General features: G+C 47.2%; 1 protein-coding gene and 1 pseudogene across 4 annotated transcripts in view; one reads left to right on the top strand and one right to left on the bottom strand.

The window, feature by feature from the left end:
• Positions 1-954: 954 nt before the first annotated feature.
• SIL1 (SIL1 nucleotide exchange factor) overlaps positions 955-21,988 on the bottom strand; it is a 232,413-nt gene continuing 211,379 nt past the window's right edge. For all 4 annotated transcript variants that reach the window (XM_036311827.1, XM_036311828.1, XM_036311826.1 and 1 more), the window contains exons 8-10: positions 4,852-4,948; positions 4,260-4,424; positions 955-1,482 (exon numbers count right to left, since the gene is read on the bottom strand). In XM_036311827.1, coding sequence (XP_036167720.1) covers positions 1,126-1,482; positions 4,260-4,424; positions 4,852-4,948 — 619 coding nt within the window. In that variant the 3' untranslated portion in view covers positions 955-1,125. The remainder of the gene's footprint in view (positions 1,483-4,259; positions 4,425-4,851; positions 4,949-21,988) is intronic.
• Positions 15,277-18,388, top strand: LOC118657798 (annotated as a pseudogene).

The following is a 21,988-nucleotide window of genomic DNA, read 5'->3' as shown; positions in this document are numbered from 1 at the left end:
GCTCTGGGCAGGCAGCAGCTCTCTTCCAAGCTCCTGTGTGCTGTGGCATGAGGAGAGCAGGAGAAGGTCTGGGGCTAAGCAAAGGGACTTCAGGGAAGTAAGTACTCGGTGTCCCCTCAGCATAGGGAAGGTGAGATTTCTACATGCAGGCGGAGGGGCTGCCTGAACAGCAGGAGTGAGCCTCTGGTGCATTGGGAAAGGCTGATAAACAAACGCACCAGAATCCAAATCAGGAAGGCCCGGAGCTGGGGTTGCCGTGGCAACCTGCAGTAGGCTCCCAGCCTCTCTGAGATGGGGGCAGGGACTTGTCAGATTCGGCTGCCCCTGCCTCCAAGGCCTCCTCCGTGGGCTCTGCCCAGCTCTGCACGGACACAGAGGGGCAAAGGCACAGAGAGGCAGGCCTGGGCTCCCACTACCAGCTTTTGTGAGGTCACTCCTCTCCCAGGGGGAGGCCTATACCCAAGAGCCCCCACAGTGAAACAAGCCCCTCCCAGCATCCTCCACCACCAGGTCCCAGCACCAATCACTCAGCCCAGCCCATCAGCATCCCTCACGTGGTGATGCCCTCAGGCTACTCCAGGACCAGTGGCCTGAAATCTATTACTTGGTACAAGGTAGAGGGGGCAGGGAGATAGCCCCAGACTTCCCCTCATAGCAGGGTGGGGGAGGGACATCACAGGGGCCAGGCACTGGGGTAGTCCTTTATGCGCGTTTTCTCTCATTTAATGGCATAACCTTTGACAGATGAGGAAACAGGCTCAGAAAAGTTAAGTGACTTGACAAGGTCACAGAGCTACTGGGTGGTAAAAGCTATGTCCTAGCCAGAGTTTTCCAACTTCTGAGCCTGGATCCTTCCCAACTGGGGGGGCCTGTTACTAGATGCCCTGGGCTGACCATGCAGCATGTCACCAAGGGCTGTGCCCAGTCTGCACAGAAACACAGTAGACAGACAGATAATGACCTTCATGCCTCCATTTAATGGCCAGTCCAGCACTGCCCCACTGACGCCCAGACCCCAGTAGGGAAGCCCTCCATCCTGCCTGCTGTCCCCTGAAGAACCATCCAAACGGGTACCTCTCAGCCTTACTAGCAGTTCCAGTCTAGCCTCAGTCTTAGGGGGCAGCCTCATCTCAGCTCCTGCAGCAAACTGTTGATAGAGCCCAGCAGTTCCCAGAAGTAGCCCTCATCCTCGCCATCTTGGAGCTCCTGGGCGGCTAGCACCTGGTATTCAGCCTGCAGACTGGCCAGCGTCCTGCTGAGCTTGGGGTCCTGATGGTAGTGGTCCCAGCAGGTGACCAGGAGGGCACCCAGTGTCTGCAGCACCTTTTCACGGGCATCATGTTCAGGCAGCGCCAGCAGGTGGGCAGTGATCTCACACCAGCCTTGTTCTCGCAGGCTTGGCAGGAGGTGCACCTGGCGATATTGCTGCAGCTTCTCTGGGGACGTCTCCTGGGTCAGCTTGGCCTCCTCCTCGGCAAACATCTGCCATCCACATGGCCAGGCGACAGGGGTCGGGTGGGGAGGAAAGAACACACAGAGAACAGTCAGCCCTGCCCTTCAGATGTGAAGGCACATGGCTGACCTGTGAGTTCGAACCCTCTTCCTTCATCCCCTTGGACCTCAAAGGCCCTTCATGGGAGAAGGCCAGCAGGATTCATGGCTTCACACATACTCCCCCACCTACCTATCTATCCATCCATCCACTCATCCAAACAACTGTGCAGTGTGCCAGATGCTGGAGACATAAAGATGGAGACATGGTCCCTGCCCTTGAGGAGCTCAGGGTCTAGCAGGAGAATAAAAGTTAACGGAGTAATTAATTCCTAAAGAGCATAATAAACTTAGTCCAGCAGGGTAGTGTGGTGCCAGCCCAAGACCATTGGGCTGTCAGTGCTGGAGCGGGAATGTGAACCAGCTGGGCTTCCCTGAGCCGTGAGGGATGCGTGGGCGTTGTCCAAGGATAAGGATGGAGTGGGGGGTCCACATACAGGAGGGTGATAACAATGCCTGGGCCCACCTCCTTTTGAAGAATGGCAGGTTAGCCCTGGCTGGTTTGGCTCAGTGGATAGAGCATCGGCCTGCGGATTGAAGCGTCCCGGGTTCAATTCCGGTCAAGGACACATGCCCGGGGCTACAAGCTCGATCCCCAGTAGGGGGCATGCAGGAGGCAACCGATCAATGATTCTCTCTCATTATTGATCTTTCTCTCTCTCTCCTCCCTCTCTCTCTCTCCCTCCCTCCCTCCCTCCTTCTCCTTTCCTCTCTGAAATTAAAAAAAAAAAAAAGAATGGCAGGTTATGCTTGTTGATGGACACAACAGACGGAGCCCTGAATGTCCCTCCAAGGAGGACGGCCTCCAGGCTGAGGGTCTGGAGAGCTGAGGAACGTCTGGGCAGGAACCCAGCCCCATCAGCAAAATATGGGGGAACCAATGCTGCCAGAGGCGGCAAAGGAAACACCTGAAAGCTGACAAGATGGCAGCTTATTTCAAAGGTCGGAGGAAGGCGATGCAGAGGTGGAGGGTTGGCAGGGGTGGCAATGCCCATATGGGCTGTACTAAATGTCCTGCAAGGAGTCTCTGCCCTAACTCCAGAGAGAATGAGGCATGCAGGGTACAGAGAAGGCAAGAGGGGAGCCCAGGAAAGATGAGGGGCCACAGTAGACCACATGACGGCCTTGGGGCCCACTGGGGCTGGTGGAGGAAGCTGGGGGGCGGGAGGGGTCAGCGTCCTGGAACAGGAAAAGTTCATGACCATCCCCAGTCTGGCTAGTTCTTCACTCCGGGGGAACAGAGAAGCCCTGACTGCCTCCAGCATAGAGCATGCTGACATCTTCCTAAAGCCTCTGCTGCAGGAGGATGGCTGTCTCTGCACTGTTTGCCAAGAGACACCAGTCCCTCCCTGATCTTCACAGCACCCCAGGACTCCAGGACTGAGCCAATGTCAGTGCCCACCATGCCAGGGCTGGGGGCCGTGAAGAGACACCCAAGGCAACAGAAGAAAGAGATCAGGTCTCTCTCCAGCCAATGTTCATGTCCTTCTCCATGCTTGTTGGCCCACATCCAGGATGTCAGCTGTGCCTGGGCCTTATTAATTGGATGTGAGCACCACATGGCTGCCTGCTGTTCTGGGTTCTGCAGCTTAAAGGGGGAGAGAGGGAGAGAGGGAGAAAAGGAGAGAAGGAAAGAAGGAGATAGGGAGACAGGGAGGGAGGAAAAAGGGAGGGAGAGAGGGAAAAGAGGGGGGGAGGGAGAGAGACAGGGAGGGAAGAAGAACGGAGGGAGGGTGAGAGAGGGAGGGAGAGGGGAGAGGGAGGGAGACTGAGAGACATGACAGGCCAAGAGAGAGCGGGCAAGCACACAAAAGCAATAGCTGACAGAGAAGCAGCAATGGACAGCCCTGACCCTCAGCAAAGCACGGGGGGAGGGGCAGGGAGGAGGGATGGGCCCCTCAGCCTCCAACACTCAGCAGTGGTTCCAGCAGCTGCCCAGCCCTGCTCCACCAATCCGCAGCCTGGCTGTTCTAGGGAGAATGACAGGCAGCTGAAAAGGCCCTGCCAATGCTCGCTGCAGCAGATGAACTAAGAATCCAGGCCTAGCTGGTTTTACTCTATCCATAATGAAGACACTTTCTTAGTCTCACAAAGACCAAAGTGAGCCAGGCACCAAGTCTCCTCCGGGTGGCAAGCACCTGGGGTCCCCAGGGCCTTGCAGGGCAGCCATTCTGAGCCCCTGCCCAGAGCCAAAGCTCTCAGAGTAGGCAACTCCAAGTTGCTAGAATCTTAAGATTCAGCATCATTCCAGCCCTTGGCTCCTTGGTCCCTTGGCTGTTGTCATGGCTCCTAGACACAGCTGCTCTATCCCTCCTGCTCCTCATCACCCCACCCTATACTTCAGCCTTAAATGAGGGGCTCATCCAGACTATTTCTGGCCTTCGATCACACTGATCCTGAGTTTGCACACTTTGCTCGGACCACTGCCAGCACCTTCTCTTTCTCCTTCCTCATCAGCATCAGGTTTCAGCTCAGCAGTCATTTCCCACAGGACATCCTCCCTGATGTCTCGGAAATACTGGGTTTGGAGCCCTGAAGTGAGGCCCCACAGCATCCCTGTCTGCCCAGACCAGAGCTGGCATGTTTGCTCCAAAGCACTTACTAAAGAGGATGAAGGGATGAATGAAAGAGACATGGGAGGGACCAGGATCAAATGGTCACAAGCAAACACAAACAGTGAGAGGGAGGCAGGGCAAGCGGGGACTCACCTTTTCAGTGACCAGGTCGTAGAGCAGGGTGACCACGCGCACAGCCAGCACCTCTGTGCCCTTCTCCTGCACCAAGCTCCTCAGGACCTGCAGGCCCCCCAGCTTCAGGAACTGCTGCTGGGCATAGGGGAAGTGTCGTAGTAGGGAGCACAGTGCAAACAGGACCTGGGGAGGCACACATCCAGATGGGTGAGGGCCAATCAGAGCTGGCCCTGCCCCAGGCCCAGAAAAGGCAGCTGTAAGTGTACCAACCATCTCAGCATGGCTCCCATTCTTCCTGGCTCCATCCACTACCCTCAGGGACAGCTACACCCCAGAACTCAGGCCTGGGAGAGCCAGACACCTTCAACATCACCCAGTGGACAAATTGAGGCCCAGTGCAGGCCGCCAAGGTGTGGGACTCAAAACCACACGGTGGGAACTACATCCAGGGCCCCAGGTGCCTTGGGATGCTGCTGTGATACTTTGAGTGAGTGGGACCTCTCCGCCTATGCCCCCCAAAGTGACATGCACAGCCTGGAAAGGGACCAGTGCCTTCCAGGCTCCACAGGTGTGCTGGGGGCTGGGCAGGAGGAAAGGAGCAGAATCCCACCTTCTTCTTTGCAGTGAGAGGCTGCTCCGTAGCCAGGATGACCAGCAGCTTCTGCAGGGCTCCACCCTCGATGGCCTCCACCTGGACCTTTGGGTTGCTATGGAGGGTGGGAAGGGGAAGCACAGAAAAGCATGACTTGGCACCTATTCACCAAGATGGGGCAACACCACTGTGCCCAGCCCAGGGATCTGGGTGGTCAGAGAACTGACACCACACCAGCCATCCCTTGGGAGAAACAAGGTGTGCAAGGGGGTGGGGGGAGGTTCTCCCCTCTGGACAAGCTAGAACTGAGATGGGGAAACAGGCTTAGTGTGGATCCACCTGGGTACAATGACCTATGGCACAAACGACAGGGTCAAGTGGCCCCATGCCAGTCTCCCCTCCCCAGCAGCCAGCAGGCTAGGGTGTTTTAAAAAAGGAAATCACATCTACCACTTTAAGATCCTTCTGATGCTCAGGGTGCTACATCTATGCCCCTGCTATGGAAAGCCTTCATCCACCTTCCCCAAGCCAGTGTTGGGTGCTCCTCTTTCAATGACCCCAGGCCCATCACACACTGCGGGGCAATTACTAATGGGGTCCCCTAGACAGGAACCCGTTCTTTTTCTCTCCTCTCCTGGGCGGAGCACACACACAGCACATAGCGAACGCTGTGGTAGGAAGATAAAAAGAAAACACAAGATCCAGGGAGCCTCTGAATCCCTATGCAGATCCTGAAACAGGACCAACCCAGTGCCTCCCCACCAGCCCTCCACTCTCTGAGAGCAGCTGCTGCGATGTTCTCTATCCCTGTAACCTCTGCGTTGAGCACAGGGCCTGCCATGGCTGAGGACCCTGAACAATAGGGAATGAATGAATAAACACATTTATACCATAATTGTGCCGACCAACAAACAGGCAGTGCTAACACCCTCAGCACCCAGGGCTGCCTCTGCAACTCCTCTCCCCATTCTAGGCTGGGCAGAGTAATCAGAGTCCAACACTTCAGGCACAGCCCGCCTGGATGAAAGGATGCTGGGCCTGGAAGGGTGCCAGGGAGGGCACATGGCAGGGAACCCCAGCAGGATACCCTTTGCAGGATCCTTGCTTTCTCAAATCAAATTAGTGATCAATTAAAGAGCAAGTGCCAAACACAGGGACCTGTGTGTTTAGGCCCTTGAGGAAGGTCAAGGCTCCCTCACCAGCCACTTCTGAGGCTTCCGAGAAAAAAGGCAGCAGGCACACAAAAAGCCTGAGGCCAGCAGCAAAGGGAAGGGCAAGGCCAGAGATCAGACAGCCACAGAGGGGACCAAGTCTCCACCAGGCTCTGGCTGCCTTCCCTTAGAATGGCCACCAGTTCCCTGGAGGCCCCAAAAGGGCCTGGTTCCTCCTAACCCCCAACCTTGGCAGGGGGTCCTCATGGCATGAGGCAGGGTGTTAAAAATCAGAGGGAGAAAGCTCCTGGTCCAAACCCCAGAGAAAAATGGAGGCAGGTAATAAGAGTGTTTACACTGCTGCTTGCAGGAGAGGCCCTGGCACAGAGCAGGCACTCCGTAAGTGCTGCCGAATGGCATAGTGATGGCCCCCCTTCTATTCCTCCCTGGCACCAGCTTCAAGGTTCAAAGCAGACTCAGCACCCTAAGCCAGTTTTCCTGCTGTAAAATGAGAGGTGCCTTCGTCCCTCTGCGTCCCTCTCAACAGAGAGGACATGCAGGGTGGGTGCCAGCCTGTCCCACTGTAACTCCACTCGTGTCTGAGGAGCAGTCTGGAGACAGGCTGGGGTCTCTGGGGAAGTGAGGCTGACAGCTCCTGTCCAGACAGGCAGGTGGGCGCCGATGCATGGGGGACTGGGAGCTGAACCTCTCCCCTGCCCCTGCTCCCCCAACTTGAGAAAGGCAGCTGCTTCATCAAAGTATGAGCTAATTAGGGCTGTCTCTGCCATCATGTGCCCGAGGAACGCTCCCGCAACAGGCAGGGTCTAGGAAAAGACAAGGACCACAGAAATGGCAAATGCTGCCTCCCAAGGAAGGGGGTTCTGCCAGGCCCGACACTGCATCAGCCTCGGGGAGGGCCACTGATATGCCCCATCCTCAGGGGACTGCAGAGTGGCAGAGACAAGGCCCTCCAAACACAGCACAAAGCTTCACCCTTGTCCTCAAATCTACTCAGAACAAGACCCAGAGACGAGGAAATCACCCAGCCAACCCGAGAAGGTAAGAGCAGAGCTCAGGACGGAGCGGGAATCCAAGGAGACCTGGCCTGAGCACATGGGGTTCAGCTTGGGCACCTCCCAGAGCAGCAGCCCTACCACCAACAAAAGGTATAGGGGAGAGACAACATGATAAAGAAGGCAAGAGCACACAATGGAATAAAGACATCTCTTCAATAAATGGCGTTGGGATAACTGGACAGCTACATGTAAAAAAATGAAACTAGACCACCAACTTACACCATACACAATAATAAACTCAAAATGGGTAACAGATTTAAAGGTAACTTGTGAAACAATAAAAATCCTTGAAGAAAGCATAGGCAGCAAAATCTCAGACATTTCACGATACAACACCCAGGGCAAGAGAAACAAAGGGGAAAAAATGAATGAATAGGACTACATCAAACTAAAAAGCTTCTGCACAGCAAAAGAAACCAGCACCAAAATGAAAAGGGACCCACTATATGGAAGAATATATTGGCCAATGATACATCTGATAAAGGATTAATATCCAAAATGCATAAAGTACTCATACAACTCAACAAAAGGAAGACAAACAATCCAATAAAAAAAGTAAATGAACAGAAGACCTAAATAGACACTTCTTCAAAGAGGTTATCCAGATGGCCATGAGACATATGAAAAATGTTTCAACGTCACTAATCATCAGAGAGATGCAAATTAAAACGACAATGAGGTACTACCTCACACCTGCCAGAATGGCTACCATCAATAAATCAACAAACAGTAAGTGCTGGCAAGGATGTGGAGAAAAAGGAACACTAGTACACTGCTGGTAGGAATGCAGACTGGTACAGCCACTATAGAAAACAGTGTGGAGTTTCCTCAAAAAATTAAAAATGGAACTGCCATTTGACCCAGTAATTCCAATTCTAGTAAGATAGCCTAAAAAGCCTAAAACACCAATCAGAAAGAATGTATGCAATCCTATGTTCATAGCAGCATAATCTACAATAGCTAAGATCTGGAAACAGCTCATGTGCACATCAGTAGATGAATGGATTTAAACACTGTGGTACATTTACACCATGGAATGCTATGTAGCTGTAAAAAATAAGGATCTCTTACCCTTTGAGATAGCATGGAGGAACCTGGAGATTATCATGCTAAGTGAAATAAGTCAGTCAGAGGAAGACAAGTATCACATGATCTCACTTATATCTAACTAGAGGCCCGGTGCATGAAATTCATGCACTCAGGGGGGTCCCTCAGCCTGGCCTCTTGCAGTCAGGGAACCCTCGGGGGGATGTCCAACTGATGGCTGAGACCCGCTCTCCGTGCAGGCAGTCGGACATCCTTAGAGCTGCTGCCACCGCAGCTGTGCTTGCCAGCCATGAGCGGTGCTCCCCCTGTGGGAGTGCACTGACCACCAGGGGGCAGCTCCTGTGTTGAGCGTTTGCCCCCTGGTGGTCAGTGCGCATCATAGTCACCAGTTGTTCCACCTGGGGCCAAGACTGGATCTCCAACATCCCCCGCGGAGAGGGCACCGGCCAGGCCGAGGGACCCCACTGGTGCACAATCGGGCTGGACAGGGATACAGGAGGGCTCCAAGGCATATCCGGCCAGTCTCGCTCAGTCCTGATCAGCCCAGTCCCGATCAGCCAGACCCCAGCAGCAAGCTAACCTACCAGGTGACTGTCTGCCCCCTGGTGGTCAGTGCACATCAGAGTGAGCGATTGAGTGACCTTAGCGTTATCATTAGCATATTACGCTTTGATTGGTTGAACAGACAACCAGACACTTAGCATATTAGGCTATTATATAGGATGAACAAAATAAATGGACAAAATGAAAGCATGTAACGACTGAGGAGCCTCAGAGGGAAGGGAGTGGGGGTAGGGAAGAGATCAGCCAAAGCACTTAAAAAGGGGCAGGCATGGACTGTGTAGGCAAATACTTGGGATACTCCAGAGAAAGAATAAGCTGATTGGGAGGCAAGAAAAGATGCCAAAAGCCAATAGGAGATATGGCTTCCCTGGTACTTCCATGGGAGCCCCAATGTAAGTTAGAGAGGGCCTGACTCTGTCTTAGGCAAGATGGAGAGGCAAGCCACTGCCAGGCAATTGCTTCGAGAATGCCCATGCAGGACAGATCCTTGGGGAAGCTCAGCCTGCTCTCTGTCATTCAACACTGAGCAAGCCAGGATTCACAGCAGATGCTATTTACTAGTTTAGAAGTAAATGAATAAATGAATGGCTTGTAACTTTAGGCCAGACCAGGTGGCTCTGAACCTAAGGTCTGTGGGGTTCTAGAAGAGCCAGGAGAGCTGCATAGGAGAGGTGAGACTACAGGAAGGGGACAGCATGATCATGTGTGTAGAGGCGAGGGGACTGTTCAGTGGAAGGCTTCCCTGGAGAGTCATAAAAATTGGGCTGAGAGGTGCAGCTCACCTGATACCAAGAGGCCAAGCTGGACATAGTGCCAGCAGGTCTGCTGGCTGGGACCAAGATGGGGCGACGTAGGACCCAGACACCACCCAGCAAATGGAACCTGCTCCTATTATTACTTCAGCCCACAACCAGGGGAAAACCATAATTTGGAAACAAGTGCCTCCAGGTGTCAGACAGGAGAGAGACCCCTGGAGCAAGATTCATCTCAGGACAGTGATCTGGGGTGGGGGAGGGGGAGGGGGCAGTGGCAGGGAACAAGAGTTGAGCTAGGAGACACACTGAACCAGGCACAGCCCACCACTCCCAGGTCAGGCTGTTTCTGGTTACGTGGTGCTGTGCCTGTACCTGCCCAGCATCCCTTCTTCCCCATCTCCTAGCACTGACACTTTCCTTCCTTCGAGACTGCTGCTTCTCCCACTCCTGTGGTCCTGATGGGGTGGATCTCAACTCCCCATGCTGCAGGGGAGAACTTGTGGCCCAGTGCTGGGTCCCCCAGGACTAGGCAGTCAGAGCCCTTCAGTCTTCCACACTGGAGTCACGACAGAGAAAAGTTCACTTTTCCACAAGGTAAGGTGGCTGTAAGCCAAGAGCACCTACAGCTTTGCCAGCAGTAGCCAGGCCCACCCAACCCAAAGGGGAAAGCCCATTTGCAGTACGAGAGAACAGAGCTTACTGCACAGGCGAAGGGAACCAGGGAGGATAAGAGAAAGCCTGATGCCTTTTGTCAACTGCTGAAATCGCTTTCATAAAGCAATTAACCCCCTTGTTCTCCTGCAGCAGTTCGGAAGGACCTGGTCAGTAAAGCAGACTGTGGGAAAACGTGGGCCTGTGGCCACGTGGGCTCGGCAACCCCGGACCCACGCGCTGCCACCTCTTCTCCTGGCCAGCGTAAATGAGGGCCCCACATAAATCTGGGCCCTACCGAGGCTCAGGGCGTCAGTGGCTCGGTGAACACCTCAGGGTCAAATACAATACCCTCTGAAAACAGCCTTTTACGCTGCCCAGTCAAGGAGCTGAGGAAGCACCGCAGAGGGAGCCTGGGAGAGACAAGGCCTGCATTTCCGACGGCCCTCCGCCCATCCAGGCAGGGACAGCAGAGGCCAGTTGTTTCTTGAGCAATGTGGCCACAGGGTCAGACACCAACATGCTCTCAGAGCCTCTCTTCCCCCAGGCAGCTCTGCCTTGGGCTCTGAACGCTCACTGTTGTTTGCTTTTGGGGAGGAAATACCCAAAATAGCTTAGAGTGAGGTACAAAGGCCAGGGCCTGGAGACCCTTGGTGAGAATCCTGTGAACAATGGCTGATGACCTCAGATAAGTCCCTTTACTTCAGTATCCTCACCTGTGAGGCAGAGCTAAAACTACCCTGTGCTAAAGAAAGCATAGCTAATAATGCCAAAATGCTAGCTGAAGCTTTGTGACAGAAAGATTATGATTATAGTGGGTTTGCTACCCAAAGAGGCCAGGCCAGTACCTTGAGAGCACAACTTTATTTAGCCCAGATGCCCGGGGCACATATAGCTGGCCTCATACCCCTCCCAGCCTACAGAATCTGGACCAGAGTTACACCCCTTGCCTGGGGTGAGGTTTGGGGGGGCGGGGTGTCTTGATGGATAGAAGATGGATGTCCTGACAGTTGGAGATTGAGAGAGTTAAAAGAGCAGGGGCCTGCAAGCCTCTTAGTGACATTAGTGGCACCCTTGTGCTCAAAGTCAACAAAAGGATATTAAGGACGTAGCTCGTAGCTCGTCTCTGGCGAGATAAATGAGAATAAACCTTGTTCAGGGCTAAGCAGGCTGGACTGAATAAATACCATTAGCACTTGGATTACTGGGATGTTCACAATCAGCAGGCGAGTCAGCTGCCTGTGTGCAGAGGGACAGCAGCAGCAGCTGCTAATCTGTAGACTTGGGGGGTGGGGGTGGGGATTGCAGAAATGAAGTGATTACATTTGCAGAAACCAAACCGTTTGGGTCAGAGTGCCTGATGTGGGTAATCTCCCAAGGGTCAAAGGTCATACTTTAGCTAACCAAAGCTGAGCAAGTGTTGGGGGTGGGGGTGAAGGAGCGATCTTAGGGTGTGCAGCCAAGCCTGGCTGGGGGTGGGGGGAGGGCATGAGAATGCTGCCCACTTCAGGTACAGGAGTGGCTTCATAATTTTCAGGCCCAGTGCAAAGTGAAAATGTGGGGCCCTTGTTAAAAAACTGTAAGGAATTTCAGGTGGCAAGGGCAGAGCATTAAACCAAGCCAGGCCCTTTTCAGTGTGGGGTCTTGTGCAGCTGGACAGGTCACACAGCCACAAAGCAGGTGCTGCTGGCACCAGGGGTGTGTGCACAGAAACAGAGAACACACAGAAATCCTGCTGGGTTAATCAGAACAACAAGGGCTGGGGGAAAAAAAGAGGAGGAAACACTGGAGAAGGCAGAGCTCTGGGATGGGAAATAAGGATTAGGCCGATGGGCTGAGGAAACACGAAGGTAGAACCCTGAGGCAGAGCACGTGTCACCAGAGTCCCAGTCCAAGCCGTGGACACTGAGGACACACTGGGGTATGTTCTCTCTCATGAGTCTTCAATATTTCTACGCACAGAAATGTCATTTCTCTTTAATTGCTTAATAACAGAGGGAAAAGCCGCCATTCCTCTGAAATGCTCCGGAACAGACGCTGCGCAGGGGAAAGCGGGCACACCGCGGGCTGTGCGGTCATTTGCAATCCTGCCTGGTGCTTATATGCTCATCTTCTTGCTCAGAGAGAAGGGTTCTGCTCTGGTGGCCTGACCTTGCTTGTGCCCTAGTGTATGGCCTTGATCATCTGTGAAACACACGGAGTGGCAGAGTGCGTCATCCTGAATAGGTAGGTTCATTAGGGATCTATACTAACCTACCATCTAGGGGTTAATGGGGTTAAGCAATTAATTAATCATCAAGATGGAAACAATTGCCAACTTGAATATAAACAAAACAGGTTCATCAAAAATAATAAATGCCACATACAACTCTTCCACAGGAGAAACAAAACATCCAGCTTGTAATGGGCCTTATACCACTTAAGTGTGAAGGGAACCAGATGGGCTCTTCAGAAGTTCCATCTGTTACTGGGAGAGGGCAAGGTGTCACTGGTCTGTTCATATACAATCCCCAACCAGAAGCCAGTCATGTAAGCAAATGTGGATATCCACAATTCACCACAATGATAGCTCTTACAAGAATATCTCTAGGATCTCCTTACTTACACACACACACACACACACACAATCTGCCCACCTCTGGAGAGATAAGAAGGCCTCAGAGGGAAGGCAATCAAAGAATCTTCCTGACAGACATCTGGTAGCTCTCAAACATAGCTCTGCATCACAATCATCTGGGGCACATTTTTCCCTTAAAACATTTCAGACACAACACTTAAGAAATTACAGAAAATTACACAGGAAAAGTAACTTACAGAAAAGTTGCAAAATAGTAAAAGAACTCTCATCAAGAGTCACCAATTGGCCCAGCTGGTGTGCTCAGTGGTTGAGCATTGACTTATGAACCAGGATGTCACAATTTGATACCTGATTCCCAGTCAGGGCACATGCCCAGGCTGTGTGCTTGATACCCAGTAAGGGGTGTGTAAGAGGCAGCCAATCAATGATTCTTTCTCATCATTGAGGTTTCTATCTCTCTCTCCCTCTCTCTTCCTCTCTGAAATCAATAAAAAATATATATATTTTAAAAGTCACCAATTGTTAACATTTTAACACATATGCTTTTTCATTTTCTCTCTCTCTCTCTCTCTACATATATATACATATATATGTATATATATTTATATTTATATATATATATATTCACATTTTCCCCCCTGAAATATTTGAGAGCAAGGTGCACATATATGCATGCCCCTTTACTCCAAATGTATCAAGTGTATATTTCCCAAGAATATAACCACAGTACAATGATCAAAATCTGGAAATTAATACTGATACATAAGCTATAGATATTCAGATTTTGCCAACTTCTTAGAATATCCTTTTTAGAAAAATAATTTTCTTAGCCTTTGTCTTTACAGATAGTTTTGAAGAGCACAAGCCAACTGTAGAATGCCCCTTAGTCTGGATTAGTCTGATTCCCCCCATAATTAGATTAAGGTTATGCACGCTGACAGGAATACCATAAAAGCAATGTTACGTCTTTCTCAGTGCATCGTATCAGGAGCATGAGATGTCAGTGAGGCCCACAACTGGTGGTGGTCACTTCCATTACTTGGTCATGGTGGTATCTGCCAGATTTTTCCATTATAAAGACACTACTTGCCTCTTTTAAATTAATAAAATTTTGTAGGGAGACACTTTGAGATATGAAGACGGCATGTTCCTCATGAAACTTTCACCTACTTAGTTCTGGCATTCGTCAATAATTCTTGCTCAAAATACTTATTACTATGGTGCTTGTCACATGATGATATTCAAACTCCATTATTTCTTCTATCTGTATTTGTTGTGCTCTACTTCAAGAGATTTTCCTTCTTATTCATTCATTCATTCATTCATTCAATCAGTATGGATTCTTATTTTCTCTAGAGGTTATAACAATTTCTATCATTATTTATTTTATTGCTCAAATTATCCCTCATTTAATCACCAGAGCTTTTTTTGTGCTAGCTTCTGTGTCTTTTTGACATGTTTCCATCATTCTCTGAGCAATTCCTTACTTTCTGGCCCAAGATGTTCTTGTACAAATAATGTCTTTTCCCTGCACCTGCCATGGAATCGGCCATTTCTCTAAGGAGCATGAAAAGCTTTTTGGAAATTCTGATTCTAAACCTTACTACTACACAAACTGAATCACAATTCAGAAGATGGGCTCAAAACCTGATTTTTGTAAATGCCCTCATAGTGATTTGAGGGCCAGCATCTGGGGTAACTGGACCCAATGCCCAAAACTTTTATCTGGTATAGTGTATCTGATAAACTGGCTGCCTAGTACTTGAAGACTAGAGCATAGGGAGCCAACCATTGAACAAGGCAGCCTTAACTCTAGTTTTAAACTCTTCAAATTGCTAGAGAAATACTTCTGATGCCTAGTTGAAATCTAATGTCATGAAACATACCAACTGGCCCCATCATTGCTCTGACAGGTCAGCCTTTCTGAAGCTTAGGAGCAACCAACTGTCTAGAGCAGCGGTTCTCAACCTGTGGATCGCGACCCCTTTGGGGGTCAAACGACCCTTTCACAGGGGTCGCCTAAGGCCATCGGAAAACACATATATAATTACATATTGTTTTTGTGATTAATCACTATGCTTTAATTATGTTCAATTTGTAACAATGAAAATACATCCTGCATATCAGATATTTACATTACGATTCGTAACAGTAGCAAAATTACAGTTATGAAGTAGCAACGGAAATAATTTTATGGTTGGGGGTCACCACAACATGAGGAACTGTATTTTTTTTTTTTTAAATATATCTTATTGATTTTTTACAGAGAGGAAGGGAGAGAGATAGAGAGTTAGAAACATCAATGAGAGAGAAACATCGATCAGCTGCCTCCTGCACATCTCCTACTGGGGATATGCCCGCAACCCAGGTACATGCCCTTGACCGGAATCGAACCTGGGACCTTTCAGTCCGCAGGCCGACGCTCTATCTACTGAGCCAAACCAGTTTCGGCAAGGAACTGTATTAAAGGGTCGTCGCATTAGGAAGGTTGAGAACCACTGGTCTAGAGAAAGCTCCCCTTTCACAATCTTGCATCATGGGATCCAGAAGTCATTTTTGTGTGACTCTGGAATTCCATGGCCTTCTTGACAATGCTCTGGGGGATGCTGCTCCATGTACTGATGAATCCCCCGCAGGGCTCCAGCCTGGACAACCCCTCCAGTTTCCAGTGGGCCCGGCACCTCTGCCCCAGTGCCACTCTACTCCAAATGCCTCAGGCCACATCTAGGTTTTTGGAAGTAGTGTCACAAAGTAAGTTACAAACAGTATAGGTGATATAACACCATATATTTGCTTCTGGGTGGTAAGATTTATTTTTTAAACATGAGTATGGTTATTTATAAAATTAAACATTTAATAACAAAACTTTAAATGTCACTTTGCTACTTGGGCCTTTCTTCCTAGCCTGCCACTATTCTTTTGGATTCTCATTCTGTCACATAGCCAACATGTTGCTCATCCCTCATGATCTGTGTCATCTGCCCCCATGTCCTTACATGAGAAGCTGAATGCAAGTTGGACAGGTCAGAGTCAGACATGAGTTCTTTGGCACATAGTTACAGTAAAGACTGTTGACACTGAGCCGTTTATAAGTAAACATTTATTAGGTCTGATTGTTCAAATAGCTACAAATCCACATCTTTATCATTTCTCTACCTGACCTATTAGTTTACTGTGAAATTCTGCCAAATGTTTTCCTGGATCACAAACTTTCTCTATGTCCATAACACTGGTCTAATCTCCTGGTCAGTTAGCACAGTTGTTTGGAGTCATCCCGATATGGCAAGGTTGAGGGTTTGATCCCCAGTCAGGACATAAACAAGAATCAACCAATGAATGCATGAATGGATGGAACAACAAAACTGATCTCCCCTTCCTTTTCTTTTCTCTTCTCTTCTCTTCTCTTCTCTTCTCTTCTCTTCTCTTCTCTTCTCTTCTCTTCTCTTCTCTTCTCTTCTCTTCTCTTCTTTCTCTTCTCTTCTCTTCTCTTCTCTTCTCTTCTCTTCTCTTCTCTTCTCTTCTCTTCTCTTCTCTTCTCTTCTCTTCTTTCTCTTCTCTTCTCTTCTCTTCTCTTCTCTTCTCTTCTCTTCTTTCTTCCTTCCTTCCTTCTTTCTTTCTTCTTTCTTTCTTTCCTTTCTTTCTTTCTTTCTTTCTTTCTTTCTTTCTTTCTTCTTTCTTTCTCTCTCTCTCTCTCTATCTCTCTTTCTCTCTTTCTCTTTCTCTCTCTCTCTCTCTCTCTCTCTCTCTCTCTCTCTCTCTCTCCCCCCCCCCCCGCCCCGGTCTCTCTCTCTCTCCTTTTCATTCTCTAAATCAATAAATTAATAAAATTTTGGTCTAATTTCCCTGGCTGGTAAATCTTTCTGAAAATGGCAATTAGAATTGGGAAGGAGCATAAGCGAATCTTGTGGGATTCTGATAAAGTTCTATTTCTTGATCCAGGTGGTGGCTATATGGAAATATTTACTTTTAATAAGTTATCAAGTGGTATGTGTAAGATTTATGCACCTTTTTGTGGAAGGATTAAGCTAATATGGTTAAGACCTGCTTTTACCAAACTCGTGCTAGCTCCAAGAGACACTTCTCTTTAGAAATGCTCATAAATCATGTTGCAAACCAAAACTGTTATTCCATCCTATTTCCTTGCCTCTCTCTCAACCCCCAGGATGCCATAAAGATTCACACACATAGGTCTCATGATGATGTCCATAATTTTCATTTGATTTTTGAAGATTCTAACTAATTTATAGAAGCCAGTGGCTCTGTTCCTTCTTCCTCACAGTCCTGGGCTCAAGTTTCTCTTAACCATGCTTGTTTTATTCCTTCTAACAGGAAGGCCATTTTCCTTAAAAGGGAAGTCAAAGGCAAAAGAGAAACAGAACAGAGGATGAAGATGCCCTCTCTTGATCTGCTACATGGAATCACCTCACTGAAGCAGGTGGCTAGTGCCTTCCTTGCCATGGCTCTCAATCTGAACACAAACTGCTCAGGCAGGACCTTTATTATTAGCATCCCAGATCTCACCCACCTGGAATTCCTGACAGTGCTCTCAGAGTTTTACACCCTCTTCTCTATCTATTCTTGGTTATAGGTCTCTTTTTTATCTCTTTGACAAAAGCTCATCTCTAACTGCTCTCCATACAGCCATGTTGGTTTCTTTAGGTGTCTCCTCTCTTGTTCCTTGCAGTAATCACTTGTGACTGTATTTAACACATTTCACTTACCAGACTATGAGTCATCCCTCCTTTCAAAGCTCTGAGTCAGATATTATATCTACGTTTCCCTGGATCTTCCAAAATCTGCTTTCCCTCAAACTCAGAGAGTTCTGCATTTCCCTTGGCTTCTCTAAACATAGCCACTTTCTGCTCAGGTTCCCAACACTTTCAATTCACCAAGCACACACACAACCTTCTGAGAGATCAAACTTTTAGAAAAGTGAATTAAGAATCAAAGCAAGTTTTCCCCCACCATCTTGGATACTGTGGAGGTCTGCTGAGACAGAACTTCTATAAGGACAAATATTTCTGGAAGGCTGTGGTCCAAGGCCATTTTTGCTGGCTATAAGCAGGGTCTCCAGAGCCAGAGGGAGCACACAGCTCTTCTTAAAATTAAAGGTGTTTATGCTGGAAATGAAACTGAATTCTATCTAGACAAGAGATGTGCTACAAAGATGTGCTTCTTATGTGTACAAAGAAAAGAACAACACAGTGACTCCTGGTGGCAAACCAAACAAAATCAGAGTAATCTGGGGAAAGGTAACTCATGCTCATGGAAACAGTGGCATGGTTCGTGCTAAATTCCTAAGGAACCTTCCCACTAAGGCCATTAGACACAGAATCCATGTAATGCCGTACCCCTCAAAGATTTAAACTTATTGGAAAGTAAATAAAATGGATTTGTTCTCTTAAAAAAAAAAGAATCAAAGCAAGTCAAGAACTTATCAGAGTATTATTTTTTGAAAAGGAGATTTCCAGGTATTAAAATATGTAAAGACCCATAGTGCCACACCAACTTGCTTCTATACCAGTTTTATAATCTCAATTTAGAAAGCCTCTTCCACACTAGGGCATCTCATCCCAGGGTTAGTGTGTTTGTTTTTTTGTGGGCTAGGAGCCAATGGTCTGAACTTTTGTTTTACCAAAAAGCCCAAACTCAGTAAGCAAACTAGTGAATAAGTTGCTCTGGAGTCAGAGAAGAGACTTGGGTTCAAGTCCTAGTTTCAGTGTCTTCAATCTGTACTACTGGGATAAGTTACTAAACCTCTTTGAACCTCTATCTCTTCATCTGTACAACAGATATTAATAATAATATTTATCTCATGGACTGTTGTAGAAATGAAATATGATATTATATGAAGAGATCAGCACAATTCCTAGCAAATACCAAGCATTCAAATAATAGTTGTTTTACCACAATATATTACTGTATTTTTATGTGTATAAGATGCCCCCATGTATAAGATGGCCCTCATTTTTCCAACCCAAAGTTAAGAAATCAATATTTTAAACATAAAACAGAACACATTTTTATTTAGTAATCACCACAGGTAATGTTTACATACCAGTACTATGATATTATGCAGCATATCACTTTATTCAGCCTCTGTTGCATCACTGCTCTTGTCTTCATCACTATTAGTTCCAGACACATCAATTCCTTCAACTTCTATTGTATCACTGCTGTCTTCTGAGTCAATGTTTATATATGTGAGGTCATCCTCATAAACTGGTGGCATTTTCTGAGCTAACTTTTGTTTGTGTTCTCATGGCCAACCCTTCTCTCCTCATGAAATGGAAGCACCATTTTGCCTTTCATGTAAAATCAACAACGTGCATTTCGCTTGCAAACATTCTTGCCTGACACTGAATAACGCTTGGTTGACACACATAAGCCACGCTGGCTCTGCTCCATAATCCAAGTCTTAAGCCTCTGCTCTAAGTTTGCCCTTTTGCTGGTTTTCCTCTTAAGGCCTTCTTCTTTTTTGGCATCTTAAGGAATTGTTCTTCCTGTTTTCTCCACTGTCTGCTCATACCCTCAGTGGGAGGAGGTCCAAATTGTCTCTCTGCAGTTCTATTTCCATGTGCTTTTGCATAGCTATTACATTCAGTTTGAATTTTGCAGAGTAAGACAATCGCTTACTGGTATTTATCTTTTTATTTTTTGACATCTTTATGGGCTCAGAACGCTCTGGTCCCTGTTGCAACTGTGCACTCTCCTCCTCCACCTCCAAGTATGGCATCAGGTGACATCAGTAACAATAAGACCCATGATTGGAGGAAGCCTGTTTGACAAGGTATGGGTAGCTACGCACCTGTGAGGCTCCCTCCTTGGCTGACTTCCGTGTATAAGACGCCCCTCAATTTTCAGTCTAACAATTTTAGGGGGAAAAAAAGCATCTTTTTTTCTAGCTTTTTTTTTTAAATTGTTTAAAGTATTACATGTGTCTCCTTTTTCCCCAATTGACACCCCCCCCCCCCATCACTCACACCCCTGAGGAGGAGCACCCATCGCCCCAGTGTCTGGGTTCACTGATTATGCTAATATGCATGCATACAAGTCCTTTGGTTGATCTCTAATCTCCCCTCTGCCTCTGCCCACCTCTCCCCCCCACCCCCGCCACTTTCTCTCTGAAGTTGGATGGTTTGTTCAGTGTTATCTCGTTTCTGAATCTGTTTTTGTCCATCAGTTTACACTGATCATTATATCCCACATATGAGTGAGATCATGTGATATCTATCTTTCTCTGACTGGCTTATTTCACTTAGCATAATGCTCTCCACTTCCACCCATGCTGTTGCAAATGGCAAAAGTTCCTTCTTTTTTAAGCAGCGTACTATTCCATTGTGTAGATGTACCACAGTTTTTTAATCCACTCATCTGCTGATGGGCACTTAGGCTGTTTCCAAATCTTAGCTATTGTAAATTGTGCTGCTGTGAACATAGGGGAGCATATATCCTTTCTGATTGGTGTTTCTGGTTTCTTGGGATATATTCCTAGAAGTGGGATTATTGGGTCAAATAGGAGTTCCATTTTTAACTTTTTGAGGGAACTCCATACTGTTTTCCACAGTAGCTGCACAAGTCTGCATTCCCACCAGCAGTGCACAAGGGTTCCTTTTTCTCCACATCCTCACCAGCACTTGTCGTTTGTTGATGATAGCCATTGTCAGAGGTATGAGATGGTACCGCATTGTCATTTTGATTTGCATCTCTTGGATGATTAGTGACTTTGAACATGTTTTCATATGTCTCTCTGCCTTCTGTATGTTCTCTTTCAAAAAGTGTCTATATAGATCCTTTGCCCATTTTTTGATTGGATTGTTTATCTTCCTTTTGTTAAGTTATATGAGTTCCCTGTAAATTTTGGAGATTAAACCCTTATCTGAAATAGCATTGGCAAATATGTTCTCCCATGCAGTGGGCTTTCTTGTTTTGTTGATGGTTTCTTTTGCTGTGCAGAAGCTTTTTATTTTGATGAAGTCCCATTTGTTTATTTTCTCCTTAGTTTCCATTGCCCTAGGAGCATTATCAGAGAAGAAATTTCTTCGGCATATGTTTGCGATTTCGCTGCCTGTGGATTCCTCTAGTATTTTTATGGTTTCCTGTCTTACGTTTAAGTCTTTTATCCATTTTGAGTTTATTTTTGTGTATGGTGTGAGTTGGTGATCTAGTTTCATCCTTTTGCATGTATCTGTCCAATTTTCCCAACACCATTTATTGAAAAGACTGTCTTGACTCCATTGTATGTTCTTGCCTCCTTTGTCGAATATTAATTGGGCATAGTGGTTTGGGTTGATTTCTGGGGTCTCTATTCTATTCCATTGATCTATATGTCTGTTCTTGTGCCAGTACCAAGCTGTTTTAAGAACAGTGGCTTTGTAATACAGTTTGATATCTGGTATTGAGATCCCACCTACTTTGTTCTTTCTGAGGATTGTTGCAGCTATTCGGGGTCTTTTTTTATTCCAGATGAATTTTTGGAACGTTCGTTCTAGATCTGTGAAATATGCTGTTGGTAATTTAATGGGGATTGCATTGAATCTATAAATTGCTTTGGGTAGTATGGACATTTTGATGATGTTGATTCTAGTATTGGTAAAGATATTGCTATGACATATGTCTGATATTTTGCTGTCTATGGAGTCTTCTAAGATTTTTATGGTTTCCCATCTTACATATAACTCCTTTAACCATTTTGAATTTGTTTTTATGTATGGTGTAAGTTGGTAATCTAGTTTCTTTTTTTTTTTTTTTTTTTTGCATGTATCTGACCAAATTTCCCAGCACCATTTATTAAAGAGACTGTCTTGAGTCCATTGTATGCTCTTGCCTCCTTTGTCAAATATTAATTGAGCATAATGGCTTGGGTCTATTTCTGCGTTCTCTGTTCTGTTCCATTGGTCTATATGTCTGTTCTTGTGCCGATACCAGGCAGTTTTGAGAACCGTGGCTCTGTAATATAGCTTGATATCTGGTATTGTAATCCCTCCAACTTTGTTCGTCTTTCTCAGGATTTCTGTGGCTAGTCAGGGTCTTTTTTTATTCCATATGAATTTTTGGAGAGTTTGTTCTGGTTTGTGAAATATGTTGTTGGTATTTTAATGGGGATTGCATTGAACCTATAAATTGCTTTGGGTAGTATGGACATTTTAATGATGTTGATTCTACCAATCCATGAACACGGTATGTTCTTCCATTTGTTTGTCTTCCTCTATCTCTTTTTTCAATGTCCCGTAGTTTTCTGAGAATAGCATTTTATACATGGAAAAATATGGTATACAATTTAATGCGAATTACTATTTTTACTTTTCTGCTAAGAAAGACAGAGCACCTGGG

Source organism: Myotis myotis, unplaced genomic scaffold (assembly GCF_014108235.1).
Source record: "Myotis myotis isolate mMyoMyo1 unplaced genomic scaffold, mMyoMyo1.p scaffold_m19_p_6, whole genome shotgun sequence".
Classification (NCBI taxonomy): domain Eukaryota; kingdom Metazoa; phylum Chordata; class Mammalia; order Chiroptera; family Vespertilionidae; genus Myotis; species Myotis myotis.
This window is presented reverse-complemented; position numbering and strand designations above follow the sequence as displayed.